The following is a 20,153-nucleotide window of genomic DNA, read 5'->3' as shown; positions in this document are numbered from 1 at the left end:
TATTCAAGTGAAACAGCTCGAGGCGCAAATCTTGCGATGCGACATGCGCAATTCCCTAGGTAATAATATTATAAACTCGTGGCTTAGGAGATCAAAATAAATACAACTTCAAGCCCTTTTCTTTTCCTGCCCTGAAGCTATGCAGCCGAACAGAGCAGCGCGTGACCGACGGCGTTAATATTTATCTTCACTTGCTCTTTCCTTACACAGCGACCGCTCTATCATTTGTGTTTTCTGCGGCATCACGTAAATGAACGAGAGTTAGAGAGAAAAACATGTCATAATACGCACCACGGCCTCAGCGCCTCACGGCACTAATGAACTACTGACATATATAAACTCGGACATTACACGGTGTTGTCCTCGACTGCCAGGTTAGCAAAAACAAAAATAAAAAGATTCGTAACTTGGGTGCACTCAAGATCAACATTGCTTTCGGATATAGGAACCGAGCATGAACGTCTCCATTTTGCGCGTTCACTGCGCTGTAAAGCAATAATAATAATAATAATAATTTGTTTTTGGGGAAAGGAAATGACGCAGTATCTGTCTCATATATCTTAGGACACCTGAACCGCGCCGTAAAGGAAGGGATAAAGGAGGGAGTGAAAGAAGAAAAGAAGAATAGGTGCCGTAGTGGAGGGCTCTGGAATAATTTCGACCACCTGGGGATCTTTAACGTGCACTGACATCGCACAGCACACGGGCGCCTTAGCGTTTTTCCTCCATAAAAACGCAGCCGCCGCGGTCGGGTTCGAACCCGGGAACTCCGGATCAGTAGTCGAGCGCCCTAACCACTGAGCCACCGCGGCGGGAAAGCAAAGTGTTTCCCATGTAACATTGATTCTGCTTATCTGCCTTGCGGGGGGAGGACACGGGTAGGGAGTAATATTTCATGAACGTCAAACGGAACCTCATTGCCAGGCTGAGTGCCAGGTCGTGCTTCTCACCGCGGCCCTTTTTCCCAGTTTTAATGCCTTGGCTACGCTTCAGCCGCGGCCTTCTTACAGCCGCGGCCTTCTTGCAGCAGCGGCGAGACCCTTCACTTCGCATCGGCATTCGGCACGGGCACACCGTGGCCCTCTTGAATAGGAGTGCAAGCAAACCCGTCGCGCGCGCTGGGGGCAAAGGTTTTCGCGACGAGCTAGGCCCTCGCCGATCTCTCCTTCTCCGCTTCTTCTCGAGAACGTGATGATAAAACAGCCCGCTGACACGCGACGCAAGCTAAGGTGCTTCACGCTCTCTTATCGGCACCAACTATAGCACAACTACACGTTGTTGTTAAATTCCATCTTCTCCTTCGTCAAGCTCTATTCTAGAACATCTGAAACGTCACATTCACGGAGAGGGAAGGGCTGAGAGTAAAATAAATTTGTTTTCTCTCTCTCTTTCTCCACCCCTCGACCACTCTAAACAGAAAGGTGTAAAAACGGAGTAAGCTGTCCTCTAAACCACTCTCTTGCGCGAGAGGACAGCTTACGCCCATTTTACACCTATATAGGTGTATTCGTGTTTAGAGTGTATGATTGTCGCGACTATGGCTTCCCGCCGCCAATCACCTGCCTTGCGCGCTGAAAGTGGCCACGACCGGTGAAGGGCCGCGGGCGCTCGGGCGTGACCGGGCACGCGGTCTGTGTAGACAGCCGTCCACGTCCTCCGCAGAGGGGCGGCCCTGTCGTCTCGCCACGGGCCGGCCTTTTTCAAGACCCGGCAGCTCGTTTATGGTGTGGGCCTCTTGTTGTACTATTTTGGTCACTACACTACCGTACCCCCTTGTTGTCGCTTGGCCTTTCAGTCGCCTCCACGCCCCTTTCTCTGGGCTTTTTGTTCGCCTGTGTACCGAGCTGGCCGAGTGGATGTTCGTTACTACGGTGCCCGCCTCGTTGAAGGCCTGCTTCTCGTCAGGGCAGCGGGAAGAGCGGTCGCCAACGAATGAAGTGCGATAATGCGAGCGCGTAGCTTTCGGTATACTTTCTGATCCATGATGAAGCTTAGCTCGCAAGAGCACATCATGATGCTTTGAAATGTGATATTAGCATCTAAGGGAATTTTACATGCCGGCTAAAATCGCTGTTTTTCATTAAAGGATTTCTTGCTCACTCCACCCTGCAGATCGGGATAGCAACAGTTGCTGCCCAGCTAGTAAACAAAACTCCTGACGCGCTTTTTCGACAAAAAAAAATGTAAATGAAGTTATGGTATCTTCTTTCTTTCCCCTGATGAATTACCCTGCCTTCCTCCTCTGTCAATACTATTAATCTCTTTTCAGCATGAAATTTGACTACTCTGAAACTGAGAAGCTTTCCATACAATGTACAGTAGCTAGATGCAACCCACGTGCTACACTTAGAAGAGAGCACAATTTCAGGCTGGCTCTGCTTTATTTGCATTAATGTAGCAAAACTTATAGTAAATCTTGTCAAATTTCGGGCTTTCGAACACAGAAGTCGCCAGTCCGCTAGGTACAATCCCGCCCGTTTTTTGTTTTGTTTTTTTTTGTTACAGAAAAGTCTACGTTCGCCTCTCTTTTATTTTCCACTCTTCACTGTCTTTAATGGGTTGCCTTAAAAGCATCCTCCGCCACTCTCGCTGTTCCATAGTGCCCGAGTAGACCGCGCCTGCACCGTCACCAAGTGATTCATATCAGCCGCGGCATCACCGGGTGCTCTGGTATATCGACCCGATAAACTGTTCGAGGAGACGTTTTTGTAAATCCTGCCTCGGTAAGCTCATGTCTCATGCGCGCTCCGGGTTTTGGTCACTCATTAATCATTCGCGTGTATATATAAAAAAAAACCTGATATTCACCTTCATATTCCGCTCAGTCATTGTCATTGCGTAATGCGGCTTCTCTCTCCCTCCTCCCCCCTCTACTCGCATTTTTTTTCTTTTTTTTTCTCGGAGGGAAGCAGAAACCACAGGTCAGCGACGCCCGAGGCGCTTCGCACGACGCCGCGCTTTCTACTACTATGCAAGTACGCATATAAAATAAAGAAGAAAGAAATCGATGGCCCGAGGTTTTCCGTTCGCACGAAGCGGCATAAGCAGCTCGCACTTTCGCCACCGCCGCCGCCGCCGCTGCCGCAGTGGGTCCAACGAGTGGATCGGCGATTATCCTCAGACCGGCGGCGGCGGCGGTTTGTCTTGTATTGCCCTGGGAACCGCGCTACCCTCTGCCACTTTCCTCGGCAGCACCTTGAGAGAAGAGCGTGAGGTAGTGTAGCCAGCTGCCCTTCCTTGCTCGCTGCGCGGCGCATCCTGACCTTATTCCGGTTGATTTATGTGTTTTGCCCCCTTTGACCGCTATCGTGCAGTGCTCCGCGTGCTCCAGCGAATGTTCTGCGGTCTTTTACGCTTTAATTCGATAGAGCGTGCCGTATAAACGCGAAAATAAGTAATCCAATCTCTTTTTTTTTCTTTCGAAGTGCAGAACTTCTTAATACTGACGGGTGGTCCTTAGAATCTAGGCACTGCTTAAATTACGGGCGGCGCTTGAGTTCTATCTATTCATTTAGTTTATTAGACTTTTTTGTCTGTAGATGTTGAAAGACGCTTCCGGAGAATTGAAAGAGCTGAAGGGATGATATAAATGTAATGTTCTATGGGCCCATTCATTTTTAAGCCAGCTTCTGTCTCGCAATTGCATGGTAAACTCTTCGAGGAGCCTGCTTTTCTTGCTTTATGGCTTGCGCGAACAGTCTCGGCTAGTTATGTGCGTAATTGTAGATTCTTGTTAGCTAGCAGGGATGTTCCTTCAAAGTAAGCATTGCGCGATTCCTTACCTTGGAATCCTTATACAGGCATATACATTCACTACGGCATGTGTGTCAATGACTTAAGCCGCAGCGTCTTAAATAGACAGGACGGTGCGAGGCGTTCCAGTTTCTGCATTGCGCTCGCATTACGCCTTCTAACAGGCGTCACGACGCCTCCGCACCTTTCCCCCACGTTACTGTCATTAATATTTTTTATTCTTTTCTGGCCTCCCTCCATTCTCCCCCATCTTCATTTCGGCACGTTCGCTCTTGATCGCGCGCGCGTGTAATCGTCCTTTTCTCCTCTCCCCAAAAACCTTTCTCGGCTACGACGCGCCGACCGCGTAACCCGTACACACGTGTGTGTGTGCTTGCCCTGGCCTAAGCGAGATTGCCTCCGATGCCGAAAGCTCGACCCGCCATGCGCGTTCCTCTGCCTCGTCGCCGACGAGTCAAAACTCTCATCTCTCCCTTGGCGCGGGAAGGCAGCCGTGCCAAACGAGTTGTCCTCGAGGAGCGCTAGCGCTCGCGAAAGTTGCCTTTCCTGTCAAGGAGACCGGTCTTCTTCGTCTGCCCTCGATTCGAAAACGGCAGCCGCTGGGAATGCCGCCCAGAAGTTGTCGCCGTCCGTCGTCGTCACGCGCGTCGAAGTGGTGTGCCCAGGCTGTGATGCCCCCCCCCCCCCCCCCCCCCCTCTCTCTCTCTCTCTCTCTCTCCCCCCCGTCCTCTCACGATCCTTCCCTCCCCCTTCTAAGTGCCGTTGGATTCCCTGAGCAACATCTCTCGCCTGCAGACCTTCCCGTTAGGTGACTCGGGATAGCATAGGCCCTCGTACGCGATCTGCATCGCGGAACACGGCGTAGTGGATTGAGATAAGAGCCGACAGGGCCGCAGCATGTATGGCTTGCTCGAGCTCAGGATAGACCGCACTATAGCGTGTGTAAAGACCCTTGCAAGAAGAGGTCCCTGGGAGTCGCCGTATCGCTCGCTGCACTGCACACGTGATGCCGAGCACGGAGCAAGCGGCGACGCGAGCGTTCTACAGGTGGTCGCAGCAGGGCGAGGTCTTACCCTCCTCTGTAATCACTGCAAACGTCTGGGAAGGAAAACTCTAAAACGGCAAGCGCCTCTGCTTGGAGCCGGTGTTGGCCTGCTACAGAGTGGCTGGTCCGTGTGTTTAGCGCACCGCTGGTAGACAAACATCGCACTTTTAATGAGGCGTGTGGGCAGCAATATTGACAGAAAAGGGGACGCCAAGGTCGGTCGCAGAGGCGTCTGTGTAGATCCAAGCGCCTGCTACTACGCAGCCGGGTCAAGGAAAGGGCAGAACAAGCAGGTTGTCAAAGCAAGGAGCGATCCTTGAGAAAAGAATCATAACTGTGAAGCTGCTGCTGCATTGATGGAATGGGGGGTTGGACGTCTCAAAGCGACTCAGGCTATGAAGCACGCCATAGTTGAGGGCTCCGAATAATTTCGACCACATGGGGTCCTTTAACGTGCAGTTACCGCACAGTACACGGGCCTCTTGCATTCAGTCTTTATCGAAATGCGATCGCCGCGGCCGGGATCGAACCCGCGTCCATCGGGTCAACAGCCGAGCACCGCAACCACTGGGCCAACGCGGCGGCTGAAGCTGCTACTACGCTGCGCTTTCCTGGTAAGGATGTGGGAGACGAGTTCCGACCGTGGGAGCTCTTTATGTTGGCTTTGATTTAGCGAGGGAAAAAGTAAACAGGTATTGTTGGGAACGCTCCTTCTTGTGATCTTCTTTTGTGCCGATTGAAGAAAAATAAAGCGTTTTAAGAGGATGAGAATCGGCCTCTGAAAGTAAGAACAAGTACATATATGCATACTACGCGCATTAAGATTATGCTGCCGCGTAGGAGGTAGTTCTCGAGAATTCGATAGGCGTTCTACCCAGTTCCAGTAAGCACGGTGTCCATGCATCCGTATGTGGACTAATAGTTAGGTAGAGTAAGTCAGGTAGCTAAGTGAAGTATAGCTGTAGATAGGCAGAAGCTTACTCAGAATTAGGTGCGACTGAGTCAGCTGCTCCTAGAAATCTTAGATGCCTACACGCCTCTCTGCGCGGCTTTTGAACCAGGATACGCTTCGCGGTGCATGCGTCATTCGCAATCCATTCACGTGTGTAGTGCCGTAGGTAGTGGCAACAAAGTGTGGCCGCCTAACCTCCCACTCCCTCTTCTTTCTTTCTTTCCTTATTTCTTTATTTCTTTCTTTCTTTCTTTCAGTTGGGGCTTGCTCGATGTTACGTGCAACATGTCCATGCATGCCCGACACAGCGTGTGCGTATAATAGCAGCCTCAGCCTCCCACGCACCCCCCCCCCCCCCCCCCCCACCGCTATAGTTTATCTCGCTACCACCGACAGCCCACGCACAAAAGGGAGCCCAAATGACCGGTTAGAGCGTCCAGAAGAGCTCAATCATCATCCACCAAGAACTGCGATCAGAGCGGCCCGCTGTTCAAAAACGTGTTCCGGAGCAACGCTGGGCGTTACCCTTTTTTCATCTCGGTTTCTCTTGCCCTTTCTTGCTCCTTTCGGTCGCGGGGTGGGCCGCATCATTTCGCCTGCTGGCGCGTGATTTCCGGGCCGGCTATAATACGGCGAGATATGACGTGCGCAAAGAAGGTGAACCTTGCGAAAGAGCTCCACGATCAACTTTTGTTCCGGGATGCTCGCCGACCACCGTCACTTTCGGGCAGCGGAAACAGTGGCCATTTTGCTAACGGCGATGTCAGTGGTCAAAATGTAGTGCGTGGGACCTCACAGTGGTTGGCCGGAAAAAGAGAGGCACGCGTTGAACGCACGAAAAGAGGCGTGCGATTCGTGAGGTGTCCCAGGGTTAGATTAATGCTTTCAGCTGCTCTAGTCTCGTCGTGAATTTGCCTACCACAGCGCATGAAAAAAAGTGCGTGTACACTTTTCACAGGTAACTGATCCTAATGAAAGTGCTGGTTCCTACGGGTTGTTAACTCGGTACTGACCATCGCCTCTGTCGTGGTGGCTTCAGTCTCAAGTACTCCCTAATCGAGGAACTCCCAGTTTGGGATAAGTCGCAAGAAAAATTAAATTTTGAATCAGGGTCATCACAACCAACGCATTTCTCCACTTTAACACAGTATTCGCTAGAAAACAGAAATTACGCTAGTCTCGGTGACTACAGATTCGATTATAAATCAGGGCACTTACAGAATGCGGCGTCACGTTCGTTCGCTCCAACTATTCAGAAGCAACCACCGTGGAGAGAAAAACGTATACTTTTTTCCCGTTTAATGTCACTGATTACATAAAAATGAAACAACACAGCAAGCTCAAGTGGCGAGTATCGCTAGATGTAAGGTGTTCATGTGTGATTTTATCTTCGCTCCTTTGTTAGCTTCCGATCTGATTACGTCCTCAAGCCTACAGGATAGAATTGCTGTCCCTTCTAACCACGAACATTCGCTCTTTCTGGCGCTGCAGTCGTCGCAGTCACTCTGCGACACGACGCCTTTCTTGCGAGAAAAACTAGGCGCGCGGAGCTCCGGACGTTAGCACATCGGCCACTGGGCAGCGCGCGCGGGTGAATGGCTTTCGAAATGCAGTGGCGTTGAGCGCGCGCGCGAGGTGATACAACCTTCGTCTTTTCTTCTGTAGACCAGGCGTGCAAAGTACGCGGCGATCTTGCCTTTATTTATTTTTTCTCGTTCTTTATTCGCATGCATTCAAATTCTTAAGGGTTTTCCTTACAGCCGAGAAGAATTACAAAACGCCTTCAGGGAGATCAAATAGCGCCTCGCGCGTGCCGACATGCATACCTCTCTTCCCCCCCCCCCCCCCCCCCCCCCCCCCCCCACCCCCCCGGATTGCGATGTGGAACGCAACGCGAGGTTCAGTGAAGATGGCGCAAAAGGGGTTTTATCCAAAAAGAAAAGATCTTGCGACAAAGCAGCAGCATTCGCACTTTCATACATTAAAGACAGAGCTCTGCTGTAGTCCCCCTCAGTTCACAGAGAGAATGATGTTTCAAGTGTGTTAGTTGTATTCATTCTAGAGGTTTTTCGAAAACGAGTAAAAACAAGAAACCCTTTCGTGAGTCATCGCGACGTCCAACTACACTGACCGTCTAGGCGTCAATCTTCATTCTCTGAGTTCTTTCTGAGTCAAAGTTGCCGCCTGGCAGACTTGTCAAAAGCGCGCGTCGCCAACACAGTGAACAACGCCTGAACAACAACAACAACACCGGGAAGCAGTGCGCGTGTGGCGAACGGGGCGTGCTTTGGATGCCAAACCAGAAGACGCACGCGCCCAAAATGAACGCACCAAGACCGCGACAAGCACCAGATAGCTGTCCGCTTCGCTATCTGACCGCTCCTGAAGGAGGTCAGGGGCTGTCGCACAAGTCCCGGGTAGACGGGAAAACTAGAAGCCAACTAGACACACGAAAGGCACAGCAGAAGCGGAGAAAAAGAACCAGTGTGCAGAGCCAACCGGTGTCGGTGGCAGCTTTTTTCAGCCATCAGCCGGAAAAATCGCTTTTACTGCGTGTCAGCTGCAGTACTGCGTGCGCGACTGACTGACCCGACGGCTCATCGTCGTTGCTATACGGTCCCCGCACTGAAGGAAGCCTCAGTGGCTGTGTGTATACTTGGATGCAGAAAAGTCGTTGATCAGATTCAATTTCGCGTTTGATGTCGCTTTGCAAGGTCGTGCTTCATAAACAATGCTTTTCTCTTTTCTCCCTGCATTTATGGTGCGAAGTTACTCTTCCGAATATCACCCGTCTGATCTTCACGCTGTTGAAAGAAAGAGATGTTTATATCGTGGTACACCTTTTGTACCCCCCGTTTCATGGCTTGTACAGTGATGTTTCATTCGGGGAATATTACCTTTTTCGGGAATTTTGAGAAGTACAATTTGACGAGAGGGGGATTTTTACAAAGTTTCAGAGAATTTCAAGAGTCGAAATGGCCTCTTTTTTTAATGGTCGTAGTTTTCAAACTGCTGTAGGAAAAAGAGGCCTGAAATAGGGAATTTCTTGGGCATAATTGGAGAAATTTTTTGGTTACGACGTGAAACATCACTGCAGCCAGAACTGGTATGAATATGTTTAAAGAGAGCGTTAGTGAACGACAAAACGGTGTTTTGAGAAATGAGATGGGGACTTGCAGATATTCAGCCAACTCTAGGAGAGGTACTACAATTTTTCGGGAAAACCTTCGGCCGCCCTGTACAAATGTTTCCATAATGCAACCCCCTTCATTCTTGCACTTACGAACGCTGTTACACTCACTCCACCACCAGAAACTAGGGACACTGGGAATTTTTTTCCAGCGACGCCAACAAGAGGCGCAGGCACAGTGTTTCGGTAGTCACTAGAAAATTTATCAAATGACTCTGCATAAACGCAGTGCCTGCGCCTAGTGTTTTGCAGTGCCTGTACCCAGTGTTTTCCAATGACCCTACAAAAAACGCAGTGCCTGCGCCCAATATTTTCAATTGATCTGCCACAAACGCGGGTACCTGCGCCCATTGCTTTCCAATCACTCTACCATAAACGCAGTGCCTGCGCCCAATATTTTCCATTGATCTGCCACAAACGCAGTCCCTGCGCCCAATGCTTTCCAATGACTCTACCATAAACGCAGTGCCTGCACCCAACCCAATATTTTCTAACGACTCTACCATAAACGCAGTGCCTGCGCCCAATATTTTCGATTGATCTGCCACAAACGCAGTCCCTGCGCCCAATGCTTTCCAATGACTCTACCATAAACGCAGTGCCTGCGCCCAATATTTTTCATTGATCTGCCACAAACGCAGTCCTGCGCCCAATGCTTTCCAATGACTCTATAATAAACGCAGTGCCTGCGCCCAATATTTTCTAATGACTCTACCATAAACGCAGTGCCTGCGCCAAATATTTTCCATTGATCTGCCAAAAACGCAGTCCCTGCGCCCAATGCTTTCCAATGAACTCTACCATAAACGCAGTGCCTGCGCCAATATTTTCTAATGGCTCTACCATAAACGCAGTGCCTGCGCCAATATTTTCTAATGACTCTACCATAAACGCAGTGCCTGCGCCCATATTTTCGAATGACTCTACCATAAACGCAGTGCCTGCGCCAATATTTTCCAATGATCTGCCATAGATGCAGTCCCTGCGCCCAATGCTTTCCAATGACTCTACCATAAACGCAGTGCCTGCGCCAATATTTTCTAATGACTCTACCATAAACGCAGTTCCTGCGCCCAATATTTTCTAATGGCTCTACCATAAACGCAGTGCCTGCGCCCAATATTTTCCAATGATCTGCCGTAAACGCAGTCCCTGCGCCCAATATTTTCCAATGACTCTATCGTAAACGCAGTGCCTGCGCCTCCTGGTGGCTTCGCGGTGTTCCTCTGCCAAGGCAGAAGCTGCGCGCGCCGTTTTTCACGGCAGCAGGCGCCGAGCTCGCTTACGGTTCACGCCGTACCCACGCTACCGCTGTCACGGCTAGTTGGCCGGAGGGGCGACCTCCTGACTTCTTTTGTTCCGCTCCGCCAGGGAGCCGTCTCATTAGCGCGCGGTTTCTCGACGCGTGCGTGCGCACACGGGCTGTTTGTACGGAGAGGGTCCTTTGTTCTGGCGCACAATGCGTCTACCGCGATGCGATGCGCGATTCGCGATGTCGCCTTGCCCGGTCGATGATAGAGGATCAGGGCGAGCTCTCACGGAAGAGGAGAGGGGGGACCTGTGAACGAGAAGCTACGGAGTAGCACGCGAGAATTCGTCGCCACGCGGGAAGTTACTCAACGGGAAGCTGCCTGCGTGCGAAGTGATAAAACGCTGACGACTCGCCGTACTTGCGTCGCTATATGGGTGATGGAGATCTGCCCTCTTGTTTTCACGTCTCCTGGGCAGCCAGCAAGAATGATTTGGGATCTGGTGTTCCATAGAAGTACACACGTACTAAATAACTTGGCCTTGCACGTCTCGTTAATAGAAAGCAACATTGGGCTGGAAATAAACGTTGAAAAGAAGCAAGACGCTTCACTGGCAGTAGAAGCTGCGTTTACATTTGTGAAGGGAATGACAGAAATATGGAAATAAAGATAGCTGTTCTAAAGCCTAAAAATCATACCGCTCTTCAGACTGAGTTACAGGAGCAGCCACAGGAAAACGTGTACAAAGACGTGAAGGAAGCAGGCTCGGTAACGCTTAGGTACCCTTTCACCACCTAGTCCGTTTTCCCCTGTTAACAATACGCACATTCCGAAACTGAAATTGTGTGTATGTACTATATATTCGTGTTGGCGGTTTTTGATCGGTCAGCGGCAATAGTCGGCTGTGTCTGAGGCTAATGAGGCTAATCGGTGTTTCCTGGAGCAAACATCGCTTACTTTTTTTGAAAAAGTGATGGCGTACTGTAGGAAACCTGAGACTACATCGCAGATTAAGTTCTTCCGACTATTCTTGTCAGCAACCTGAGACTGGGTACTTTATCTCACTTAGATGACCAGAAATAATCATTTCACAGTCCACGTGTACACTAAAAAAATGAAATCCAACGAAAACTAGAATGAGTAAGTCTTGAACGCAGGGAGTTTCTTGCGGAAGGTTGCACAAGCACATCACAAGCGACTTTTCGTTCGCGCTGATATATGCATTGCATATGCAGTAAAGAAAAGTGCTCTAAATTTGGCGACTCTGTTGCACCACAGTGAAGTGTAGCTAATGTATGCGAGATTTTTATTTTGCTCTTAAACCATTTGCGCCTTAAAACGGAAAATGAGCGGCTACTGTTTTATGGCATGCAATGAAACAGCAGTAACTAGCTTAGGGCAAACGAGCTAGAAAATGTACAGTAGGAGCATATTAGTAGAAAGAATGGCCGCAGTGTGTAATCTCGAGTAGATATGATTAACACGGATATTCCATTCGGGGAATTTTTCCTTTCTGAGGATATCTGAGAAGTAATATTTGGCGCAAAGAAAATTTTCGCGCAGTATCAGGGAATTTTAAGAACCAAAATTGACTCATTTTTTCTTAATTAATGGATTTTTCAAGCTTCTGCCAAAAAATATTGAAGAAGCTGTCCTTGGTCTAATTGAAGAAATATTCGGTTATGGCAAGGAACATTGAAGATAGAGAAACCGAATAATGATAGCCAAAAATATAAGGAATGAAAACGAAAGAAACAACGACATTCCATCAGGCTGAAAGCCGACACTAGCTATGGATTTTTTGAGCTCAGGCTCTAACGTTCTTTTCGCTTTCCGGGTAGTTTCACATCACGCACACCATTTTTCCTCCTATGCAGAACCGTTATGAAAAAGGAACTGAACTCTCCGCTTTCGCTCTGTTACGCGTCATGCCATGAACGCAGCAACAGGAAGCATTTTCTCGTTTCCTGTGCAAGCCAAAGTTCCGACGCCAGCTGGTGAGGGCGTCAGCATTCCTCGTCTCTCCTGCTTAATTGCCACCGCAGGCAACGAGACGCGAGTCTTTAATGACGGGAAAAGCGAGATTGCTTACTAAATGTGGCTACTCGCGAACGTTGCTAAATATAGGCGATATTTGTTTTGCCTGCACCCCGGCTTGGCGGCGGTGAACGCCGCAAACGCGCGTACGGCGAGTTTCAGGAGGCGAGGCTGCTTGGCGTAATAGGCCTACTGAGAGAATGAATCTCTCCCTCGCGCGTGTAATCGGTAATATAAACAGACAATCTCGTGACAATCGGACCCAGAGAATGCATAATAAGTAACAGGTCGTAGAAATCATCAATCCATTCTGCCCCGAGCTAGTTCCACTTGCATAGAGCAGAATTCAACGAATGAGACGCATCATTGAGGTGCGTTGTCCCAGTAATAGCACCAACATAGTGCCGAGTCGGAAGGACATCTTAAAATACAAAACATCCCGAAACACAAAGCGAGACGACACACACACAAGCAAGCAAACTCATTAGTCGATAATAAATGCCACGCCATCTCAGGCGTCGGGCTCGTCTAGGATCCAAGACAGTTGTTTGAGATGGCGCTGCGTGCCTTGATGGCCTTCGATTCTAAGCAGCCGAAAACTGAAGGACCTTTGCGATCCATCTCAGGTGGCACGATGACAGAATTCGCACTGGTGCTGGAGATCGCGCTAATAAACAACGCAGGCTTGATTACAAAAAATCCATATTTCGAGTGCCTGGTCCCGACCATGGCAAGGCAGTCCAGTACGAACGGACTGGGAATAATTTAGCGGCTTGTCTTAGCGGTCACCTATAGAGTACTTGATTTTTATCATGATTGTCACGAATGACGTCCTGAACCGCGTTTGTTTTTTGCAAAACAAACCAAAGGCAAAGAAACACTGCTGCCTTCTTTTGTTTATTTAGGCGCTTCCATATCTTCGGACTCTTCAGTCTCTAATTTGCGAAATGTTTGGAAGGCATAATGCTTATCACGCGATTACTTTTCCCAGAATGGAGCACCATGCTCTTTTTGCAGTATCTCTGCAATGCGCAGTTACGTGCAGTGTGTTCATGAACAGTTCCAGTTTCCTTGCATTGCTTCGTCATTTTCTTGCACACTGCAAATGAGGTATGTGGTCCCACAGCAAAATGTTTACCTGCACAGCCCCTGAATGACAGGTCATAACACAAGAAACACACTGCTAGGTGGGGCTATACAGAACAGTTATATTGAAGTTTTGCGTTTCATCTTCGTTGGTCAAGGGCTCGCCATTCCTCCACTGTTGCTGTGATCGTCCATTCGTTGTAACGTATGATAAAAATCAAACAGGATCGAAGAAGAATCGCTATATTGTTCCGACCTTAATCAGTGTACCCTCATCGAATAAGATTGTCTGAGACGTTGACCTAGGAGTTCTTCTAATAAGTTAAGTCGAGTTTTTTGCTTTCGTTTGAATTATAGCTGAGTGTAAATCGGGATGTCAATTATAGCTCTGTTTTTTTCTACATCGCCATCAATTAAAGCAAATTCAAGTTCATAACGTGTAAAACAACCACTGTCATCTCCGCTTATTCGTTTCAGCACGAAGCTGCACAATAATCACTGGCTTAAAACGCGACACACTGATTTTAGCCTAGAAAGAGCAGTGGTTTTAGAAGCCAGAGAAAAATCTACACATGAAGCACACGCGACATCATTTAACGGTAATTATCGGAACCATAATTATCCCGCCCCGATAAGTATAGCGCCAACTGATTAGATGATGCCGGCCGCTAATGAGAGCGTGTTTCTGAATTAAGTATGTCCGCCGGTGGCTGCCATCAGACAGCGCTAAACATGCCGCGCGCTGTCTCATTGCATGGTTTTGTTCGTAAAATCGCTGTGTCATTCCAGCCATTTTTTAGCGTCATTATGCACTTCCTTCCACGCAGTCTAACAATAGGCAGACTCTATGAAATGCCGCAATCACGTGACCTAGGCGTATGGGCCCTCATTTTTATGCCACAACACTTTGAACTTGAATCACGCACCTTCCAATCCCTCGAAGGTGTTTTCTGAAGGATCAATGCACTGCGAAATGAAGTAGGGTAAAGTTTTTTTCTTTGGCGCTTGGTGGTAAGACGATGCTAATGGCATAACTGGACGAGCAAAGGTGAATAGAAAAATTCAAGCACAGAGTTGAAGCTTACCTCAGCAACATGGGTTGTCTTCCTCTCGTGACCGTCAAAGAGTTCCTTCCTGTGGAGTCCCGGGCGGATACCGGAGAACACAGAAAGTTCACTTGATCAAATTCCGCTGTTTCTCACTGACCTTATTCGAGGGTATGAAAACAATACAAGCCAAGCAGCAAAGGATTCTAAAGGGCGCAGATTTCTTGCGCGACGCCTGTCTACAAAATTCAAGACTGAGTTTTGTTCTTTTCACACAGCAGCAATCTCACGGATTGAAGGGGATTAGCCCTACTTGCAATTAATAAAAAGCAGGCTTATATTAAAAGGACTTTTCAACTGGTCGTATACAGCAGTATTCGGTAATATTTTTTAAAGATGCTAGGGTCACTGACAAACAACGCGGAAAAGTAATGTTCTCACCATAAAGTTACTCACTGGGATCCCACAGAACTTGGCTATCTGAAAACCTCTGTCTCTTTCGTAGCAGATAGCTTAGTTGTTCCAAAATGCTTAGCGTTTAGCGTTATCTATCTGTAATGCGCGCAGAATCAAGCACCCAAAAAAATTATCTCCACGTTCTTACTCGCTTATGATGAAGCAAGATTTATCTATCTACTGAATGAAAACGCTCTCAAATGTACCTTTTAGTGTAAAACTAAGTGCGGACTAGAGAGTATGCTTCTGTTTAGCGCCACCGAGACCAGCAGACAATATCCTTCCGTTCTCGCGCACCACTTCACTGGAACGCTCAATGTCGCCATCCGCTTTAAAACCGCGCACTTTACGTCAATGTCATCGAAGAACCACAGGATGAAAACGTAAACCAGAAGACCACACAGGCAACTGCGTTTCTAACAACCTCTCAGGCCGCGAAGTACCAGTCACGCACTTTGACGTCGAAGAACTCCCAGACGCACATATCTTCCAGAGTGTGCCGATGAGGAGCAGCTCGGAAATTGATGGCGCGAAGTCCTGTAGCACGGAGTCAACTCAATGTCCACTGCGTCTTCAGTGGCATTGATGAGGGAGTTTCTTGATGAGTCACCCAGAAGACCTTCGGGACAAGGCCCAGCAGACAGTGTTCTGCGATGTCCTGGGCAAGCCACGTCCTGGCCTCAGAAGATGAAACTGCGCCGCCGCCGTGTCAGACGCCGCGCGCTGTTCGCACCGAGCGCCGCATGGCCGTGTATGCACGAAAGGAGAGAGAGGGGGGCAACACCTGCGGCAGCGAAGAAGCGCCGAACGCGACTGAGGAGAAGCCGCCGAAGGAGCCGGTCCGCATGGCCTGCGCCGCTCTCGGCACAACCGGCGGTGCCCGGCGCTACCTGGTGCGACCGGCCAAGAGGCGGCGCCAGCGCCCAAGGGCCACGCCGCCGGCAGTGGCGCTACGGCGGCGCTTGGCGACTCCTTGGAAGATGGAGAGGGGGGCTCTCTGTTGACAAACACCACGGTGTATACACCGTGGCAAACACATATACCTGAGGAGCACGCGCCTTGTATTGTGCCGTCTTCTGTGCAGGGAGCGTACAGGGATTGATAGCAAGGCATGCAGTCGACGGAACAATAGCATTCGAGGCGGCTGCTATGTCCGATGTCCCAAGTAAAAAGCCACGTACGCACATAAAAGACGTGCTGTTCTTTAAAAACGCTTCAGACCCATCGATAGCCGCCTAGTTACAGTAGCGAAAGTTGTCTGTCTGTCTGTCTGTCTGTCTGTCTGTCTGTCTGTCTGTCCGTCCGTCCGTCCGTCCGTCCGTCCGTCCGTCCGTCCGTCCGTCTGTTCGTCCGTCCGTCCGTCTGTCTGTCTGTCTGTCTGTCTGTCTGTCTGTCTGTCTGTCTGTCTGTCCGTCGTCCGTCCATCCGTCCGTCCGTCCGTCCGTCCGTCCGTCCGTCCGTCCGTCTGTCTGTCTGTCTGTGACTGACTGACTGACTGACTGACTGACTGACTGACTGACTGACTGACTGACTGACTGACTGACTGACTGACTGACTGACTGACAGCTAAATGTTCTGGGTATGCTGGCATTTGCACCTGTGCTTGGAGTCGCGCTGTAAATGTCTGTGCATGAGTGATGGGAACCGATACACGCAGAAATACTAGACATGCAGAATAGCGACGCAAGCAGAGAAAAAAAGAGAATGTGAAAAAATGACTTCAAGGCGAATAACGCATCGTCGCTATGCGTTCGACAAAGCGACAGTGGCTGTCGAAGCCGCCTGTTCTGCTTTAGCAGTGCGTCAAAACAGGAGCTGTGTTTTCACCCATGCGACAAAGTTTTAGACAATATTTGGTTCTTGACAGTGCGCCCTCTCGGCTTCAGCTTACAGCTAGAGACGGTTTGCGTTAAGTGCGCTAATGCCTACTTCTGGCGAGAAATCTGGCTATGTTAACGTGGCAGAAAGAGTACCCAGGTCAGCCTCTTCTGTGTCAGACTCAGGACATGAGACTATACGGCGCTTCCATTCTTTTTAAACTCCGTCTTCGGAAGCCTTGTCAGGAAAGCTTTGAGATATCCACCTCCCGAGTTTCCTTGTTTCCGAAGTAATATTTGTGAACAAAAGCAAAGAATTAAATGCAATGCGAAATATCACAAGTCGAGGGCAGCAATTTAGAGGTATAGCACCTCACCGGGTTCCTAGCGGAACGCACTCCACCAACACCTCCTGTATACTTGACAAGTCCAAATATTTTTTTTATGTAATGCCTTGTACTTTCAAAATAAAGAATGTTTTGACTTTGACTTTGACCTTGAAGTATATAGGAGGTGTTGACTCCGCTCGGTCTGCAACCTCCCATTTCTATAAAGGAGCAGGAGGGCACAAGATAGGATCTCTTGGAGACGAGGAAGACCCTGATACGCGTCTAATCGGCGAGGCAGTTATTTCGTGCAAGTGGCCACACTTTAGACGGAAGCTGCAGACGAACTGAAACAATGGCGGCTACTGTCGTACGCCCAATTTTCGCTAGTCCCGTACCCGAAGCTTCACCTACGTGGATTTGCCACTAGTATAACAAGGGGGAATGCCTAACGGCAGCCGCGATTGCATAAGCTGCTTCACCTGCTAGCGTGCACATGTCGTTTTTTGAAAGACAACATCACCAGTGAGTGGGCTTACACAAAACTCTGCAAAAAAAGAGAATTCTTTTTCTAATCGCTTTTTGTTTTCCTGTGCCTAGTGAACTGCTCCTCTGACACTAGGGTAAGTATGTGGAGGACAGAAACAACGCCAAGTGCATGAATATGCAGTAAAATCAGGATAAAGCGCTATAAATTTCCGATTAAACAATTTCTCCCACACAGAAGCAAAACAACCTCGAGCACAGACTGGCCCGCATTTTCGAGATAGTAGTACTAAAGCCAATTGCTAAACAATGCATAGAGATCAAAATTCAAGAAATTTGTTCTAATGCCTGCCTCACTATATACACAACTGCGGAAGGTACCTAGTTCTCAAGATTCAGCGCGTTCGACCGGAAATCGTTTCTGTGAAAAGTGACAAAGCCGCCACGGTCATAAAAGCAGTTATTTTTCCTTATTCCTTGTTTAGTTGGGTTTAGTATGGGAGACAACAATGCCGTATTATTCAAACAGCGATTTTTTTGCCCGTATGAGTTCGAACTTCTTTCCGTGCTTTCGGCCTTCTTATCGTCAGTCAATGAAAGAGAAAGCTACTTCTGCTGAAGTCGTTTATGTCTTACAAGCCTTCGTGTCCTTGGTGTCTTCTGCGTCCTGTATGTCCTGGGTTCGCGTTCACCATTTTGTGTACGTGCCATATTAATTCTCTCTTCGTTCTCTCTGTCTCTCTCCTCTACTTACTTTCTTGTCCTCTTTCCTTACCTTATGTGCACGGTAGCTAACCACACTCGACTCTTGCAAACAACCTGTCTTTCCTTTTGCTGCGTTAGCAATGTGGCGACGTTGCTAAAGTACTAGCGTCTTTTTGTGCTTGTTTTATGTTGCTGTGTTGTTGCTTTTTCGTGTTCTTGTTGCGCTTGTTACGTGAAGATGCCGCCCTGCATTACCTGAAAGAAGCTGAAGCTCTCCAGCGTGCGTTGAGACGCCGGCATGATTTTACAACTTGAATACCGTCGAAATTTAGCCACCGTGTACAAGAATAGAAATCGTAATCCTTGGCTCGTCAGCAGGGCGCCAGTGCTACTGAACCAAAAAGCCAAGTAATCGTTAGCACGTGCCAACCATCTTTCCTGCTCAGTAATCAATGCTTTATACTTTCGATGCAATCGTGACTCGTGATGGATCTTCAGGCTTTTGAGTTAGAATTTCAGGTCCCCAAAAGCATCAGACTGCACTTCGCGTCTGCTGAGCTGCCAGAGTGGAAAGTTGGACGAATTTGTCAGAATCAAACATGGCTGCAATAGCGCAAATGATGGACAGAGAAGAAGCAAGGCAACACGGCGCTAGTCAGTAAATGACGAGCGGGCAGAGTGGATGGGGGAACAAACGCGTGTTAATGGCATCCTAGTCGAAACCAAGAAAAATAATGGGCTTGGGGAGGGTTTGTAATGCGAAGGCAAGATAACCGCTGGTCCTTATGGGCAACGGAGTGGATTCCAACAGAAGGCAAGCGTGGCAGGGGGCGGCAGAAAGTTAGGTGGCTGGATGAGATTAAGTCTGCGGGGATGCGGTGGCCGCAATTGGCAAAGTGCACGGGTAATTGGAGAGACATTGGTGAGGCCTTTGTCCTGCAGTGGGCGTAGTCAGGCTGATGATGGCGATGCATTGTTGTATTGGCTCTTCTCTGTACTTCGTTTTTTTTTCTCTCTTTTTCGCAACCATGTTTAATAAAACAGTATCCCCGAAAGGACGTGTTACCCCGCAGGTGTTCGCCCTAGAGAACATCCCCAATACATCTATCTCCGTAAACATGAAAGCAGGTTAAACATCGGGACTTTTTAAAGCTGGTTGCGCAAACCTGCTGTGACGTTTCCTGCGTCCTACCGCGGAACAGTGGGAACACAAATCAACACTAGGTGTGCAGCGCGGGGAATATATACTTGACTGAGTCAGTTTCTTGGAACTTAAAACAGTAGTATGGGAAGCCAAGCCGTGTTTTTGTTCTTGAGCAGTTCTGTCCAACAAGGCTTTCTTTGGTCGGTATAAAATAGTATAGGTTTGATTCCTGACTACGTAGACTTAAAAGCGCAGAAGTAGGATTGCAGGAAAAATTCAGGAAAGTAGATACAGACCGCATCTTTGTTAGACCTTCGTTGATTCCTGCTCTTTCATTGTTTCTTCGGCTGCAAATGCGCTACTGAGGCAATTTTCTTTGTTCTTTCATTTATCCCCTTTATTAAATCGATCATTTAATCAGTGTCCTCTTCCTACGATTCCTTTCCTGTTCTTTGTTAAATTTTACCTGCGGTATAGTTCAGCGTTGCGGCAGAAAGATGTGCATTCCATCTGTATCTCTACTGCATCAGAGGTGACATTTCAGTGAAAATAATCAGTAGAAAGCGGCCCCGTAACAAACACCAAGATCTCGGGGCACATTCAAGAGCTAACAAGTGGTCGCACTTAACCTTAAGCCCGATGCCACCACTGTAGTTGAAATTCCTTGCCCTTTATCCGGACGTCGAGCCATACCGCATGAACAGTGTCAGTCTCCGTAAAGAACCACCTTCGACACGAGGTCCGCCATGCTGCTATTCTCGTGCTATATTGCTCCGTTGCGTTCTTTATCTCAGACAGGCTAATAGGCTGAGAGCTCACGGAGGCTCTTAGCATTAGAGTGCGCTCAGCGCGTGGGCAGC

At 48.7% G+C, this 20,153-nt stretch overlaps 1 protein-coding gene across 1 annotated transcript in view; it reads right to left on the bottom strand.

Annotated features, from left to right (window-relative positions):
* Positions 1 to 15,630, bottom strand: part of LOC144098611 (metabotropic glutamate receptor 3-like) — a 54,759-nt gene extending 39,129 nt beyond the window's left edge. Inside the window, exons 1-2 of the mRNA XM_077631391.1 lie at positions 15,022 to 15,630; positions 14,399 to 14,447 (exon numbers count right to left, since the gene is read on the bottom strand). Coding sequence (XP_077487517.1) covers positions 14,399 to 14,409 — 11 coding nt within the window. The 5' untranslated portion in view covers positions 14,410 to 14,447; positions 15,022 to 15,630. The remainder of the gene's footprint in view (positions 1 to 14,398; positions 14,448 to 15,021) is intronic.
* Positions 15,631 to 20,153: the final 4,523 nt, after the last annotated feature.

The sequence above is a fragment of the Amblyomma americanum genome, chromosome 7, assembly GCF_052857255.1.
Source record: "Amblyomma americanum isolate KBUSLIRL-KWMA chromosome 7, ASM5285725v1, whole genome shotgun sequence".
Taxonomy (NCBI): Eukaryota; Metazoa; Arthropoda; class Arachnida; order Ixodida; family Ixodidae; genus Amblyomma; species Amblyomma americanum.
The sequence above is the reverse complement of the archived record's forward strand: the minus strand, read 5'-3'. Positions and strand labels throughout refer to the sequence as shown.